Source organism: Oryx dammah, unplaced genomic scaffold (genome assembly GCF_014754425.2).
Source record: "Oryx dammah isolate SB20612 unplaced genomic scaffold, SCBI_Odam_1.1 HiC_scaffold_2, whole genome shotgun sequence".
NCBI lineage: Eukaryota > Metazoa > Chordata > Mammalia > Artiodactyla > Bovidae > Oryx > Oryx dammah.
Genome location: NW_024070186.1, coordinates 191,562,563 through 191,580,227, shown reverse-complemented (window position 1 = coordinate 191,580,227; position 17,665 = coordinate 191,562,563). Strand labels below are relative to the sequence as shown.

The following is a 17,665-nucleotide window of genomic DNA, read 5'->3' as shown; positions in this document are numbered from 1 at the left end:
CTTAGGTCTCTTCTTCAGGGTCTTCATCATTGTGGTGACCGCACATTGCAGACAGCTCTCACTTAAAATAATATGTCCACTCACTTTGTACTGGAAATTATGGATAAAATAAATACTCAAATTATAATATAGCCAAGATGCTTCTGAATTATAGAATTAAGGGGTTCTGTGGGAAGGAAGTCATGACAGTGATTAATAGGGCATACTTTTTTTAACAGAATGACCTTTATTGAGTCTTCAGAAACGTACTGTTTAAACCCCTGGTTTTACTTCTTTCACTGTTATTATTTTTATATCTTTAATACAGAAAACAAAAGGTTAATTCTCAGTCACAATTCATTTGGACCCATAGACTGCCATACTGTCTCCTTTTTATACAGATGTCTACTTAGTAATTCCTAGATAAGGAAAAGAAGTGCGTGTGGGGGAAAACCTCCATTCTCAGCCTTGGGTTTCTGTGTGTTCTAATTCCAGAAAGCACTCCAAAGACCTCCGCCAGCTGCAGCCCTGCACCCGAGTCACCCATGAGCTCCAGCGAGTCAGTGAAGAGCCTGACTGAACTGGTCCAGCAGCCCTGCCCCCCCATCGAAACGAGTAAGGATGGCAAACCTCCAGAACCCAGTGACCCGCCCGCCTCAGACTCCCAGCCCGCCACCCCACTGCCTCTCTCCGGACACTCAGCGCTTAGCATTCAAGAGCTGGTGGCCATGTCTCCAGAGCTGGACACCTACGGCATCACCAAGAGGGTCAAGGAGGTGTTGACCGACAACAACCTCGGTAGGTTCCCTCCCCGGCTGCTAAGTCAAGAGGCGGCAGGCCGTTTCCTGTTGGGGATTCTCAGGAGGAGTGGGTGGAAGGGGCCTCAGGCTTGGCCAGCCAAAGGGTTTAAACATTCCCAGGCTACCTACGGGAACCTAAAACGTCCTACAGTTGTGAGCACCAAGGGTGCGTAAGGGTGTTAGAAGTCTAAGGTCAGCCCCAGCCCACTCCTGCACCCCCACTGGGACCTCTTGGAAGACAGGCATGCCAGCCAGAGTCAACTTGGGCAGTGCAGTCTGACCACCAATTGCCCAGAGGCACTCTAAATCCTGGGGAGTGAGGGGGTTCAGAGCAGGGAAGAGTCAGCATGAGCCCAGCAGCATCTGGTTGGTGTCTCTGACCCAAAGTGGGGGCCAAATTAGCAAATTACAGATGAAGCAGGCAGCTTGGTCAAGACCCAGGCATCATCTTAACCTTTGACCTGGGATCGTGGCATATTTGTGTTCATGTGTTAGTCTCTCAAAGTCATAGCAGAATGTGTGTGTGTGTGCATTTTAAAGGGTGACGGTTCGTAGCTTTCTTCACCCTCTCAAGTGTATCCGTGACTTCCAAAATGACTGAGAGCCGCTGCTATGAAACCTCTAAAAGTAATACACATAATTTTCTGAAAATAATCACTTCATTCCCCCAACACCCCCGTCCCAGTACAACGGGGTGGATCAAGCAAATAGTCACCAGCTATTCATATATATCCCTTTCCTGAACATAATAAGCTCCTTGGAATGAAATGAGATTGACTTGCCAGATTAGAATTAAGTAAAATTTATTTAAAACAACAACAACAACAACAAATGGTAAGGGGGCTTCCCTGGTGGCCCAGTGGTTAAAAATCTTTCTTTCAGTGCAGGAGACGTGGGTTCAATTTCTTGTCAGGGAACTAAGATCCCACATGCGCCACAATGAAGACCCAGCACAGCCAAACTTTTTTTTAATCTTTTAATAAAAAATTAAAAAAAAATTTTTTTTAATGGTAAGGACCTGGGATGTTTATAAGCTAAACTGAGAGTTTGAAAAGCCGAAAAACCTCAGGTTTCCAAAATCAGTAAATGTTGGGGTTGGTAAAAATTTTACTGCTGCTAAGTCGCTTCAGTCGTGTCCGACTCTGTGCGACCCCATAGACGGCAGCCCACCAGGCTCCTCTGTCGTCCCTGGGATTCTCCAGGCAAGAACACTGGAGTGGGTTGCCGTTTCCTTCTCCAATGCATGAAGGTGAAAAGTGAAAGTGAAGTCACTCAGTTGTATCCGACTGTTAGCGATCCCATGGACTGCAGCCTACCAGCTCCTCCATCCATGGTATTTTCCAGGCAAGAGTACTGGAGTGGGGTGCCATTGCCTTCTCTGGGTAAAAATGTTAGGCTCAGTTAAAATGACTGATATCAAAAAAATTTATTTTCTCAAATCCAAAACTTTGCATGCAGTAAACTTTTACTTGGAGTCCCACTTCTTACAAAGCAGTGCTCTATTAACTACCCCGTGAGCGCAGCTGGGGGTGTTTCCCTCTCACAGATGGAGGATGTGAGCCAAAGGGGGAATAAGCCAGTCATCAGGGTCACCCTCGGGCTTCCCAAGTGGCTCAGTGGTAACGAATATGCCTGCCAATGCAGGAGAATTGGGTTCCATCCCTGGGTCAGGAAGATTCCTTGGAGGAGGAAATGGCAATCCACTCCAGTAGTCTTGCCTGGAAAATCCCATAGACAGAGGAGCCTGGCGAGCTACAGTCTGTGGGGTCGCAGAGTCGAACACGAGTGAGCACGCACGCTGGGTCACCCCACACTGAGGGGCAGAGCCAGTGTCGTGGTCCGGAGGCTTTATGGTACCAGACCCCGGCCTCTGATCCCGGTCTCCACCTCCACTCGAAGTCCGGTGCCTTTCAGTCCTCCCGTCAGGTCTTTCCAGTTGTGTCTGGTTCTCGTCTGTGCCTTTCAAAGTGCTGGCCCCCTTCACCTGCGACTGAATGGCTCTCAGAGAAGAGAAATCTTCCTTTCAAGCCTCTGATGAACACTGCAGACCTAACGCCACTGTGCTCTCCAGAGCGCAGTACCCTGTGATCAGCCCAGGGAGCAGGCTACTTGAACTGCAGGGACAGACTTCAGAGCTGGAAATGGCCTGCTTGTCAGGAAAATAAAGCTGAGGAGCTCTTTCTCCTTCTCTTTCCTGCTGTGACCTTGGGTCAAGTGGCCTGTTTTCTCAGCAAGACCTGATAACCTTGCTAATCGTGAAAGGAGCCAGTGCAGACGGCCCGGTATGAGGCTCTGAAAGAGAGGTTGCCCCATGAGCTACTTAACCTCCCGAGCTCGGGGTTGGGACTAGCCACCTCTGATAGACACAGCAGGTGTCGTGCGGGCCTTGGTTCAGCCGAAACCCAAAGACTCCTTCTAGAGAAACCTTGTGCATAAGCAGAATGTAAGAGGAATACTGACTCCATCACCCATGGAGGTCGTGACAAGTCTGGTTGAGGAAGTGTTTCGAAGGAGTGCTTGCTCAGGACTTCCTCAGTGGGCCAATGGTTAAGACTCAGAGTTCCCAATGCAGGGGCATGGGTTAGATGCCTGGTCGGAGATCTAAGATTCTGCATGCCACACAGCTTGGCAAAAAAAAAAAAACTGCTTTCGCTAAACCTGGGACTGATAAGACTCTGGGTCTTGAACCCCCTTTTCTGATTTCACTCTGACACCTACTTGTCCTGCCAGCTCCCTGAGTCTCAGCGATGACACCTCTCTTGGTTCTGTTCTTTCTCCAGGTCAGCGCTTATTTGGGGAGACCATCCTGGGGCTCACCCAAGGCTCTGTCTCTGACCTCCTTGCTCGCCCCAAGCCCTGGCACAAGCTCAGTCTGAAGGGACGGGAGCCCTTTGTCCGGATGCAGCTGTGGCTGAATGACCCCAACAACGTGGAAAAGCTGATGGACATGAAACGGATGGAAAAGAAAGGTAACTTCCCACCCCCGCCCCCGCCCGTTGCTTTCTCATTTATAAACCCACTGTTGCTGATGAGGGACACTGATCTTCACACTGAGCTGATGAGGGACACTGATCAATGACCAAGGGGCTGGCTGTAAGGCAGGGTGCAGGATATTTTGACAGTCCTCTGCAGATGAGTACCTAAAAGGACTGAAGAGATTTGTGGTTTTTTTTGCCTCAAGACCTGAACCCAAAGACATTTAGCACTGGAGGGTACTTTGATAATTCCTCAGTTGCCCTGGTGGCCAGTGTAGCTTTCTCTTCGAGAGAGTGTAAGGCCACTTGGTGTTGGTTCTTTTGTTTTGCTGGGTGGGTGGGGTATTGCAACACTTCACTGCACATGCACCATCATGGCAGGGCTTCCACATATTATCCTTTCGAAGAGATCGTTTAAAAACGCATTTGTAGGGCTTCCCTCATGGCTCAGTGGTAAAGAATCCACCTACCAATACTGGAGACGAGCATTCGATCTCTGATCTGGGATGATCCCACGTGCAATGGAGCAACTAAGCCCGTACACCACAACTATTGAGCCTGTGCTCTAGAACCCGGGAGCCGTAACTACTAGTAGAGCCCAAGTGCCACAGCTACTGAAAGCCAAGCGCCCTCGAGCCTCTGCTCTGAAACAAGAGAAGCCACCACGATGGGAAGCTTGTGCACCTGGAGAGCAGCCCCCACTCACTGAAACCAGAGATGGATACCCCAGCAGAAACAAAGACCCAGCACAGCCAAAAATAAATAAATACAACTTTAAAAAAAAAAAAAAAAGATTAGCAAAAAGTATGCTATGAAAGCATTATGAAGTTTACAGTGAGGAGCTTTTTTTTTTTTTAAATGCATTTATAAATAAGAAAACTAGCTCAGAGAAGTTAGCTGTCTCCATGAAGGCTGCCTACCTGGAGGATGGCAGAGCAAGTTCCTGTAGAACAGACATCTCTCTTGCTGTTATATTCTCCAGGGCTACAGAGGGTATGGCATCCCAGAGGGCTGAGAGCAGCTCCTTTCTCCAGACCCATCGGAGCCCCCTCGATGCTGAGCGCAGGCTACAAATCCGAAGGGGTCTCCTTGGCGACAGAAAGGAACTCCTGCCCCATCTCATAGCTCACGCTCCACATGCCGCCCCTCGAAAGGGACAGTCCTGGGTCGCCTGTAATGTGGCGACCAGGTGTGGAGAGTGGGCACCAGCTGCCGGTCTGGCCGCAGGAAGCTGTGACCCTGCCCATCAGTGTCTGCAGGGGACCTCACTAGAGAGTGGGCATCACGACCACCCGTGGGACTGTGCCGGCCCCATGCCTAGCACGCCTGAGCTGGGCGATCAGGGGGAACCCAGGCTCCTACCCCCAGAACTCACCTCCAGCTGAAGCACCTCTGTCCTCACCAACCAGGAAAGGGCTCCAAGAAGACATGAGAATCTCTGGTGCTGGCTCTGTGGAGCTGGGCTCCAAGAAGACGCCAGAGCCTCTGGTGCCAGTCCTCATGTGACCAGAGAGCTTGCAGTTCCTAAGTGCCTCCTGTCTCCAGACACTGTGCCGAGACTTCATTCAGCCCACATCACTCCATCTCGTACAGATGTTGTTATCCAGGAAACATGAGGCTCCAGCATTATGAGACTTGCCTGATTTCAAGTTGGTGTAAGCAAGAACCCAGACTCTTGAGAGCCCCTTGAACAGTAAGGAGATCAAACCAGTCAATCCTAACAGAAATCAACCCTGAATATTCATTAGAAGGACTACGCTGAAGCTCCAACACTTTGGCCACCTGATGGGAATAGCCGACTCATTAGAAAAGACCCTGATAATGGGAAAGATTGAAGGCGGAGGAGAAGGGGACGACGGAAGATGAGAGGGGTAGATGGCATCACTGACATGAGTCTGAGCAAACTGGGAGATGGTGAAGGACAAGGAAGCCTGGCCTGCTACAGTCCATGGGGTCACAAAGAGTCAGAAACGACTGAGCGACTGAACAACAACAAAACCTGGGCTGTCAGGCTTCACAGCCGATGCTCTCAGATTGTTCTGCTGCCCTGTGCCGAGTGCCAGCTATACCAGGACCACAAGCCTAAACATCGGCTTCCATGCCAGCCAGGGCCATCCGGTGGACTCCTGTCCTACCGGCCCTCAATGGCCAGCCAAGGCCCTGCCACAGGCTGCAGCCATGGGCCAAGCTCCAGAGGCTTGGTACTGTGTCACCCCCCCCCCCGCCAACACCCAACAAAAACTTTTTCATTTTTTGTTCTGGGAAATTTCAGACATAAATGTAGACTGAATGGTATCATGAATCCAGTATATCCATTTCACGGTTTTAGCAACTCACCAGTGCTTGCCTAGGCAGCTTTAAAGCTGTGTGCCCTCTGTCAGAAGGCAACGCCCTCCTGACGGCTACCTCCTGAGCACGAATCCTGGGCCCAACGCTCCCTTCTGTGCCCCTCCTTCTGGGCCAGCAGAGCAGGACCTGGGCACCCCCAGACAGATCTCCGGGGGCCTCCTTAGCCGCCACCCGTCTCCTGCACAGGCTCTCGGCGCCACCTTGTGTCACAGAAGAGTTACTGTTCCACTAGGTCCAGGCCCCTCTGCATCCCAAAGTCCCTAAGTAGCCGGGCCCTCTGTCTCTCACCCTAGCGGAGCTGCTCACTGACCAGCCCCAGCAGGAGGCATCTGACCCCTCGGACACAACAGTGGGTGACCCTGTGCCCAGCACTTCCTGTGATTTCCATAGACTGTCAGTCACCCGCCCAACTCGAGGGGTCTGGCGGAACAGACCAGGCCTGTTTCTTTCTGGCCTAACTCCTATCACATCCATTTTGGGAGGAGATTTGTCTCTCCATTGTCTGAGTTCTAATCATAGAATGTCACCTTAAGTAACTCCCTAGCCTAAGTTCCTGCATCTGTAACATGAAGAGAATACATTCTGGCTGTAAGAATTAGAATGTACCTAGTATAACAACCAGTGCATTGAAGTGCTCAGTAATGAGAGTTATTAAAATAATTTGTATCCCTTTCAGATACGTGAAAATAAGTTGTGCCCCCCATCTAACCTAGATTAAACATTCTGCGCCAGGCAGTGCAGGCTGCAGGGTTCCCTTGGAAGCCCTGCTCCCTCCTCTTCCATGGAGCTCTGCTGCTTCTCCCTTTATTGCAATCTTTCATTGCTCTCCTTTCTTTCTTGTAAACCCCTCTCTCTGCTCTAGTCTGCCCTCTGCTTTCTGTTCCCTTCATGAGATAGCCCTGAACCAACCTGTTCACACAGTTCCAAGCACATGCACACAAACACACACACAGCCTCAGCCAGCTGGAGGGCTGGGCCCCCCTCCCTGAAGGCTACTGAGGGGCCCTGCAGTCCTCTGTGACACTGCAGACCTGAGTGTCAGTGCTGCTGAAGCTCTCAGGCTTCCTGTGGCACCCGTAGACACAGCCCAGCCCTGCTCCTGCACCCTGACCAGGGGGTGGGGGCTCTGACCACCATCTGGCCAGGTGGGATGGGCACAGGGCTGCCCAGAACAGACTTAGGTCAACCTCAGTTCTGACACTTACTAGCCATGTGACCTCCAGCGAATCACTGAACTTCTCTAAGCTTCAGCTTTCCCGTCTGTAAATAGGGATGTCACTGGTCTCTCTCCCATAGCATAACTATAAAGATAATATAACAGATGTTAGCCGCTGTTGCTGCTGCTGACAGATACTGCTCTCCAGACCACTCCATGCTGTCTCAATTTAATAACACTTTCTCATATTCCATTGGGACTTCCCAGGTTACACTAGTGGTAAAGAACCCGCCTGCCAATGCAGGAGACTTGGATTCGATCCCTGGGTTGGGAAGATCCCCTGGAGAAGGAAATGGCAACCCACTCCAGTATTCTTGCCTGGAAAATCCCATGAACAGAGGAGCCTGGCAGGCTGCAGTCCACGGGGTCCCAAAGTTGGACATAACTGAGCGCGTGCACACACACACACTCATATCCCATCAGTTTTAAGAAGTTTTAAGGAGTTTTCAGACCATATTCCAAATTCACTAGAATGACCTCTGTGGAGGATTCATTTGATCAAGAAATCCAAACAGTTCTTAACCTGAAGCATAGTGATTAATAACATGTAACCTCAGAGAGGAGCAGACGAAGCACAGACAGCCCGGAAGAGCAGATAACTCAAAATCCAGGCATCACCCCCATTTACCTTGCAGCCCACTCTGCACACCCTCAGGTGATAGTCGCACCCGAGTCCCTGAGCCTGCTCTTAGCCGGCTCCACACCGCTGCTCCTAACCCTTATTCCACAGTGAAGACACATGAACAGTGTATGTCCACCCCTTACCTCCCCGCAGCTGCTGTGCCTTCTGGGGCGGGCTGAGAGATCCTGAGCTCTGCTCCAGGCACTCCTCCATTCCTAGATAAGGCCCCACCTCCTCCAAGATCTGAAAGTCCTAAAGGCTTTCTCAAAGCTCCTTCTCTTCTCCATCCCCCAACTTCTTGCTCACTCCCTACATTTTTTCAAGACTGTGGCCCATGGATCACTGCCTTCCTCCAAGCCCACGTGCTGCCTCATCCAGGGGAATGTTATGACCCCTCTGACCTGTCCAGCACCCAAGCCGCAAGTAGTTTGACCCCCTCAACCCTCAGTTCCCCAAATTTCATCATCACCCATAACTGCTCTGCCTCTCAAAGCTTAAATTCGGGTGCCTCCTCACTGATCCGTCCATCTTTCCATGTTTGTCTGTCCATCCCAGTGGCCCCGGATGGCCTCCCAAGCTGGGATAGCCCCTCCTAGGCTCCCCTCAGCAGCGCACCCTCTCCTGCTCTCTCTTCTTCCCCAGACCCCCTGAGCCCCGCTGGCTGCAGCGCTCTATCACACAACTCTCCACTCTTCACCCTTCTGCAAACCCCGGCCTGGGGGCAGCGTCCTGCCCATCTTCACACAGAATCATCCTTGGCACCTGGGCCCCACAGGGGTTGGTGCCACCTCAGATCCATCTCCCCCGTTTCAGCAGGGTCCTCTGTGCTTCTCCCCGCCCCCACCATCCCTCCCCTCCACCCCCACCCCTGTCTCCCACCCGCCTCTCTCCAAGACTCTGTTCCCAGCTCTTCATAGCTGCCTTTCCTCCTGCGTTCGTACTTCCTGAAGAAAACCAAGGCCATCAACTCTCCCCACCTCAGTCCCTGTAAGAGCGTCTGGGTGTCCACCCCCATATCCCTCCCTCCCGCCGGCTCCTGGCGCACCTCACACACCCCACCTGGAACACCAGCTCTCTGTCTCCCCCACTCTCAGCTCCCTCTCATCTTTAAAGGCCCACCGTCAACTCTGGACTTCCCTTCTAGAAGCCATCCTATGTCTCACTCTTCCTTTACAGTTCGGCTTCTTAGAATAGTAACTCCTGCCCACTACCTCCATTTTCTCATCTCCTGTTCGCTATTAAGCCCACTGCAGTCTGGCTTCTCTCACAACTCCGCTATATCTGCTCACCACGGTCTCCAGTTTCGCCCTAATCACTAGCACCAGGACATCCTGGATCCATGTCGGACTTTGCTTTTGTAGCACTGACTTGGGGACCCTCCCTCCCCACTGATCCCTTCCTCACCACCATCTCCTGGTTGGCCTCCCGTCCCTCTGCGTCCTTCACAGCCGCTGCTTCCTGCTTATCCTCTGCATATGAGTGTTTCCAGGATTCCTTCTGTGCCCTTCTCTGTCCGTCAGTTCATCAGGGTCACTGACTTTACTACAAGTTCTATTCTAGTGATTCCAGGTTCCTCTCTCTGGCTTAGACCTTTCTTCTGAGCTTCACATCTGTCTTTCTAACTGCTACAGACCATCTCGTTGTGGATGACCCAGACTCCACGTTTCCAAGATGACCCCTCATCTTCTCCCTTTAATCTGTTCCTCCCACGGTACCCAGTGCAGACACACCAGCGCCCCCTTCACCTCTCTCGCCTGAGGCCAGGGAGCCATCCCCAGCTCCATCTGCTCCGGTCCCTCACTGAGTCGGCCCCCAAACCCCATCAGTTCTGCCCCTCACAGTGAAACCATCCGTGTGCTTTTCTCTAGCCCCGTCACCATGGCCTTCGTCTACATCTCTAGCCTCCTTCCCTCCCCACTGAGCATCTTCCCTCCAGTCCTTCCTCCTCCGTCCGTCCTCCAAGCCACTGCCAGGGCAGCCTTTCAGAAACAGAGAGCTCATCACCTCATTCCCTTTATTGAATCTTTGTGTCTCTTCCCCCTGCTTTCAAGGTAAAGTCCAAACTTGCAGCTTCCCCTGGCCACCCACCTCTCCAGCTTTAGGTCCAGCATCTCCACCCCCGCTCCCCCACATGCATGCACCCACACAACACTCTGACCGTGCTCTTTCCTACCTGTGTCTCTGCACACACTATTCCTGCTTTCTGGAGTGGCCTCCTGCCGTCTTCTATCTCACTGCCAGTTTTTTTCTGCTTAATCTCTCTTTGTCCTTCAAGATGTAGTTCAAACATCATGTCCCCTGGTTGCCTCCCCCGTGCCCTCCCCAGGCAGGGCTGAGAACTCCCCGTCAGAGCCCCCCTCCATGGGGTGCCTCTGTGCCCTCCCTTATCACACCCCGCTGGGGTCAACTCTCTATATACCTCTCGGTGTCCCCACTGAACCATGAGTCACGCAGGGACACACAGGGACCTCCCGTTACAGCAGAGCGGATCCTTGATGAGTGTGTGTTGGGTTTCAGAACGGTTCTAGTCCAAGTGTTTTGAGATGCTCTCAGAAGAGCAGGGAGCTGCCACGATCCATGCAGAAGTAACCAGGAGTGGATGGTGTGCCGTGGAGCTGGGGTGTTGGGCGGCCTGGGCGGGTCTCCCCGCTGGGCCCGCCCCTCAGTCTGACGTCTCTCCCTCCCTCAGCCTACATGAAGCGGCGGCACAGCTCGGTCAGCGACAGCCAGCCCTGCGAGCCCCCGTCCGTTGGCATCGACTACAGCCAGGGCGCCAGTCCCCAGCCCCAGCACCAGCTGAAGAAACCCCGAGTAGTGCTGGCCCCCGAAGAGAAAGAAGCTCTGAAACGAGCATATCAGCAAAAGCCATACCCGTCACCAAAAACCATCGAAGAACTCGCCACCCAGCTCAACTTGAAAACCAGCACTGTCATCAACTGGTTCCACAATTACAGGTACGGTCCTGCTCTCAGCCCAGTCAGTCACAGCTCTGCAGGAGCGCACGTCCAGCCCTCAGGAAGAGACCAGCCATTCACTGTGCATGGGAGGGCATTCTGGGGGCTGAGGACTTGGTATTCAGTCAGTTACGTGGCTTTTTCTTTGTATTGGCATTTTAAACTCCCAAAGATGGAGAGTCGTACAGGTAGAGACAATCCATGTCTTCTGTAACCAGAAAAAGTCTCCTCTCAGTGCCATCATTTAAAACGTAGAACGTATGGGACTTCCCTGGCGGTCCAGCAGTTAAGACTGTGCTCTCAGTGCAGGTTCAGGTCCTGGTTAGGGAACTAAGATCCCACATGTTATGCAGCATGACCAAAAAAAAAAGGTGAAAGAAAAGGGGAGAGTGTAGGCATTCTTGGTTCTACAATAGTGAGCGTGTATCTAGTGATTTTCTTATGCTTTCTCAAGGTCTTTGCTAGTGGTATTTTCCAAATTAGTTTGATTCAATTAAATAAATGAAGTAGTGTAAGACCCTTTCTTTTGGGAAAGTCATGAGTTCTTGAAGATTTATTGATCATCTACTAGGTCCACAGACACTGAGCTACAGGTTTTAACTAGCACTGTATCACTTGACCCTCACAACTATATAAGATACAGTCCTGACCACATTTTATGGATGAGAACATAAAGCTCAGAGGGGTTAACTAACTTACCTGAGCAGGGAAGGGCCCAGCATACTCCTGCAGAAAAGGGGACAGGGTAAAATGTTTGGATTTGATAATGGAAATCCACTGACAGGTAATGAATTGTTGATCACCTGTATAACCAAGACTCCCTGCTGCTAGAAACAGAGAATTCTCAGTGGTCTGATGGAGAATCAGGCCCATTGAATGCCGTGTACATGGCCATCTCAGTCGCTGGTTCCTGTCAGAACATCATTTTCTCTCTGGCTCAACAGAACGGAGTAGGTGCTCCTGGTGATACCAGGGTGACAGGTGCTCGTGGAAAGCCAGTATAGGTAAGCAGCAGGCAACAGAAGATCACAGACAGCCAGGGGCTAGAGGGAGGAGTTGTGTCTCAAAGTGGGCCCTGCCTTATCAGATAGATTCTGCTGGAATTTCTGACAGGGCCCAACGAAACTTCCAGGTTCTGAACAAACTGGAAAATGCTTAAATATTAGATGGGAGCCAAAATAATACCTTTATCACCAATGACGGCTATGTTAGCAGATATAGCTTAGTGTGAGAGCCAAATGGACCTACTGCTGCCACTGCCTAGTCGGTTCAGTCGTGTCTGACTCTGTGCGACCCCACTGACTCTACCCTCCCAGGCGCCTCTGTCCATGGGATTCTCCCAAGAGTACTGGAGTGGGTTGCCATGCTCTCCCCAGGGGGATCTTCCCAACCCAGGGATTGAACCTGGGTCTCCTGCATTGCAGGCAGATTCTTTACCACTGAGCCACCAGGGAAGCCCAATAGACCTGCTACCTGACTCTTAAAACCAGGCTGATTTATCCATCAAGGCAACACTGGCCCCAGGCAGGCCTCACCGTGTGTGGGCTGGCTCCCAAGAAGACAAAGAAAGTACATGAGCTGAGCACAACCAGCTTATTCACTCCTAAATTTACCGATCAGATAAAAACAGAGGCAGAGCGAGGTCAGCAGTTACAAGAGTGGAGCTCCCTCTACACGGAAGGAAACTTCAAGAGCAGTAAACAAGTACAGTGAAGGCGAGTGAATGAAAACATGGGCAGAGGTTCCCCAGAGACTCTCCTTGCCAGGTGTTATGCAATCCTGTTTTCACTTTCCAGACCCAGAGGTGCATTTGAATGTGCACTTTCGAGTCATCTTCAAGTCACATCCAAGTTAATGAAGTATCCTAACCCTGGACAGGAGGGGCATGAAGCTGTAGATTGCTGAAAATCTGGGTAAAGGAGCTGTCAGTCATACAAAACATCCCCACCCTGCTGGGAGCCACCTTTTCCCCAGATCCCCCTGCAGGCCTCAGTTGAGAGGCAGTCACTGCCTCCTGGCCAGAGCACATGCTCTCCAGGTTTCCCAGCTGGCCTCCTGACCCCTATGGAAATGCCATCACATGATGGTCAGCTGGTCGTTGTGGAGATGCCTGATTTGAGCATTTAAACAAATCCAACTATAGAGAAGGCGGAGATGGGAAGAAGAGCCATGGAACCTCAAAGCTTAGTCATGAGCTCAGATCCAGACCTAGAGTAGATGGATGCTCAATAAATGCTGTCAAATACACTCCACAACAAAGCAGGTCAAGTGGTAGAACCAAGGGCAGAGATCAGTCTCAGCTGCAGAAATCTGGATGAATATCCTAGAAGAGGTATGATGTGTGCAGGGTATTGAAAGAACTGAACTAGAGAAGAATTTTATAAGTCACAGAATAGGTTGGTAAGAAGTGGCATCAGGTCACTAGGAATGGCATAAAGCCCAAAGAACTGAAGTCCCTCACCTAAGGCCACCCACAGGAAAAGTACAGAGATTCCAGCTGAGCCGGCCCTGTCTCCACGGCTTCAGCTCTTCCCTTAAATGCTCAGGACAGACCAGCTCCCCTGGTAGGTCCCATAGCACTTCACATAAGGATGAGCATACAGCAGCACTCAGCACACGGGGGCTGAATGTGTTTAATTCCTCTTTTCTTTATTGCTTATTTGTTTGGGGCTGGGCTGGGTCTTCGTTGGAGTGCGTGGGCTCTTTGTTGCTGTCTGTGAGCTTCCTCTAGTTGTGGTATGTGGTCTCTGGCGTGCCTGGCCTTCAGTAGTTGTAGCATAGGGGGCTGGTTGCCCTACAGCATATGAGATCTTCGTTCCGGGACCAGGGATCAAACCTGTGTCCACCTGCTTTGGCAGGCAGATTCTTAACCACTGGAGCACCAGGGAAATCGCTTCTTTTTTTTTTTTAAGATATTTTTATTACTTGGTACTAAGGATTCTTTTATAAAGATTAGAAATATAGGAAAACCTAAAGCCATCTAGTAAAAATAGCTATATTTGACTGTATGAAAGCAGAAAATGACAGGATTCAAGATATCACAAAGTCCCCAAAAACAAACACAGCAGACTGGGAAAAAGTGAATATTTTACAATGTAATAAAGTGTTCCTTTGTCCATTTTTATAGGAATTGATTTTTAAAATCCTACTGAACAATTAGTAAAGAATATGAATAGGCATTTCATAGGAAAAGAGATAGCTACTGTTAATATATGAAAAAATGATCAATTAGATTAATAGTTTAGAAATCTAACATAAAAACAACATTCCACTTTTTTGTTACCACTTGGCAAATCTTTGAAAGTGTCCTAGTATCTGGTGAAGATGCAGAAAAGTGGCAGAAATATAATATTTGTAGGGGAGTGGATTATTACTAATAATTTAGAAAGTGATTTTACAGTTTCTATTAAAATTAAATAAGCACAGATCTTTTGGCCCAGCCATCTCACTTTTGAGATTTTTATCCTAGAGAAATAATACACCAATTTTTAAGGACCTGTGATCAAAAAGGCAGTTTCTTAGGTTCTTTCCACAGGAGTTAAACAGAAGTTGATTTCATTTTTTCTGCACCACTCGAACCCTTAGGGAGTAAATGCTTGGGGTTGATTTTTACCCCCATCAAAAAATAAACAAAACTTTACTTCCTCTTCTTTTACTCTAAGGCCATCAGAAGTATTCTAAGGTGACCATTTACCCAGGAACACCAGAACAACATAGCCCAGGACACCTGGTCTCCTGGAGAACAGGTCTACCCAGCAGAAACTCTTCCAAGCCCTAAAAGCCACGGCATCCTGTCAGCCTTGCATGACTTGTCTGAAAACCAGATTTGCTTCTGGGACCTGGTCTTTCTAGACCAAAAGATAATCTTCCTCAGGGACACAGAGTCTAGTCTAGGCTGAGAAGGGTGATGCCTCTTATCTGCTAAGCGAGTAACGTGTGCCAGTCCCTGAGCCAAGAACTTTATAGATGTTATTTCATATTTCCTCCCACCTGCAGTCAAATGCAGAGCTGCCAGCCCCATTTTACACATCACACATGTCATTCTAGCCAGTGAGGGTCACAGCCTCGATCCCAGGTCTTGGACATAAAGTTGTCTCTCCCGGTCCCTCAGCCCTTCTGTCTCAGCCTTAGCACTTATAACAAGGACTTTGTCATTCAGAAGGCAGCTGGGTGGTAAAAACAGAAAAATAGTTCCTTTTTTTTTGGTCTACTTTGTGTCCTGTATTTAATATTTCATCACGGTGATCTAGTGGTTAAGACCCGATCCTGCCACTGCAAGGGGGCGTGGGTTCTGTCCCTGATTGGGAAACTAAGATCCCACAGGCCATGCGGCATAACCAAAAAAAGAAAAAACGACAACAAAAAAACCAACATTTAGTAATAACATCTCTGCAAGGAAGACACTATTCTCCATACTTTTCTGATAAGAAAACTGAAGCACAGAAAGCTTAAGGAATTTGTCCAAGTTTTGTAGCTAGTAATGACAAGCCAGATTTCAAACCCAGGTTTGCCTGGTTCCAAAAAGCCTATGCTCCATTCTGGGCCAGGCTGCCCCTGGGACTCCCAGTTAGTCCATGATGGACCTGTGGCCTAGATGAGACCAAACCCTTAGCTGCCCATCTAGCCTTCCCCACCCAGGCTGGAATGGGATTGAGTGTTCACCCTAGTGGGTATTTTTTAGCTGTTAAGGGGCTTGAAGTCCAGCAAAGTGCAGGTTCATCCTCCTAGCAAAGTGCCCAGGGATCTGTTGATGGGAATTACCATTTCACAGGCTCCCAAAGTAGCCCCCAGGAAGGAGGAAAGTCTTCCATTACCTCCTGGGAACTTCTGGGGGCGCTTCAGGACCTCCCCCTGCAGCTTTGGCTCAGGGATCATCTTCAGGACAAGGGTCAACGTTCACCCTTTGTATGGAGCAAAAAATTGTGTAGCAGATAACCATGACCTGACTTGTGATATACTGGACTAAACTATAGCTGAATTCTCCCTGGCTCCAACCTCCCTACATCCAGCACAGGACCTGGCATACCATGGGTTCTCAAAAAATGTCACCTTTATTGAGTTATACACACTGCAGAAAATATCTTCACGCATGCCTGACCCCAGGGCTTTCTGCAGGCCCAGTTTCTGTAACACACTGGACTTGGTGCTAATTTCCCTGAAGATGCTTTTCCACTGACTATTGGCTTGTGATCAGAGGTTTTTAGGAAGAAACACCTAGAGAGACTTCTGATCGAACCCAGTACTGTGAGCACGATAGGAAGAGAAATTCTGACACAAAACAAAAGATTTAACAAAAGCCCTTTCATGACATCACCAAGGGCTCCAAAACAGGGAAGGGCTGGGCCCTTCTGTAGCTGTTTCCTTCGGATCTGACAAAGTAGTGAAACACACTTTCCATTGTAGGCTGTAAAGTAAAGTAAATGTAGCTCAGTTGTGTCCGACTCTTTGCGACTCCATGGACTGTAGCCTACCAGGTTCCTCTGTCCATGGGATTTTCCAGGCAAGAATACTGGAGTGGGTTGCCATTTCCTTCTCCAGGAGGTCTTCCCAACCCAGGGTTTGAACCCAGGTCTCCCGAGTTGTAGGCAGACGCTTTACCATCTGAGCCACCGGGGAAGTCTGCACTCCTAGGCTGAACTCAGCTTAATTAAAACATGGTGGATGTGTTGGAGCACATATTTGGCCTCCCTCCTGATTGGTCAAAAGTTACCCTTCCCTGGTCGTCTTTTAGAGGACGGAATTAGTTGAAATTTAGTCACACAAATTGACAGAATCCCACCTCAGCCTTGACCAGAGACTCTGACCTGTGGCTCAGAGCTGGACACTGAAGATTTTCACTTCGGGCACTATCTAATAATTGGTTCTTTCTCAGGAAGTCCAGCGCGGGAGGCAGTGCTTACCATTCATACTCTATCTTCTTGTATGAATTCATGTGGCCTTATGGCTGTACACCAAGCACCAGTGCTAGGTGTGGGCGTGCAAAGAATGGGGCCTTGCCGTGCCACTAATGTTGGCGGGCCATCCCAGTGAAGAGGGGACTGGCATTCCAACCAAAGGACAGGTTACTCAGAGGCCCCGAGCCTGGGAAACTTTCAGCTGGGGGGGTTGCTGGCTCCTGCCTGGGGAGAATGGGGTGGCTGTAAAGAGGGGCTCCACTCTGGGGGCCGCAGGAGCCTGAGCGGCTGTCAGGCCGGTGGGAGTGAGATGTCGGGCAGTGGGCGGAGATGGCAGGAGGCCTGGGCCGCGAGGGAAGGGACACGGGGCACCCGTGCACAGAGGTCCCCTGACGGCGCCCCCACTGCTTGTGTCTCATAGGTCTCGGATCCGCAGAGAACTGTTCATTGAGGAGATTCAGGCCGGGAGCCAGGGCCAGGCCGGGGCCAGCGATTCGCCGTCGGCCCGGAGCGGCCGGGCCGCACCCAGCTCAGAGGGCGACAGCTGCGACGGCGTGGAGGCCTCCGAGGGCCCGGGCGCCGCGGACGCCGAAGAGTCGGGCGGCCCCGCGGCCGCCGCCAAGTCTCAGGGAGGGCCGGCCGAGACGGCCGCGGCCCCGGAGGAGCGGGAGGAGGCGCCGCGGCCAGCGGAGAAGGCAGAGCCGCCGCCCTCGGGGACCCCGGGCCCGGACGCCGCCGCCGCCGCCGCCGACGACGACGAGGGCCGGCCCCGGGCGCCGCCGCCGCCGCCACCCGAGGGTCCCGCGGACGGCCCGGGGCCCGTGCCAAGCCCCGCCGCCGCCGCCGCCGCCGCGCCCGCGGCCGGGGAGGACGCCG

General features: G+C 50.9%; 1 protein-coding gene across 3 annotated transcripts in view; it reads left to right on the top strand.

Annotated features, from left to right (window-relative positions):
- CUX1 (cut like homeobox 1) overlaps positions 1-17,665 on the top strand; it is a 347,445-nt gene that overhangs the window by 304,483 nt on the left and 25,297 nt on the right. Inside the window, exons 21-24 of one of the 3 annotated variants that reach the window (XM_040261799.1) lie at positions 475-777; positions 3,560-3,748; positions 10,631-10,895; positions 17,211-17,618. The exons of the other annotated variants lie outside the window; for them this stretch is intronic. Of the exons in view, the coding sequence (XP_040117733.1) occupies positions 475-777; positions 3,560-3,748; positions 10,631-10,895; positions 17,211-17,618 (1,165 nt within the window). The remainder of the gene's footprint in view (positions 1-474; positions 778-3,559; positions 3,749-10,630; positions 10,896-17,210; positions 17,619-17,665) is intronic. 3 annotated transcript variants of the gene reach the window in all.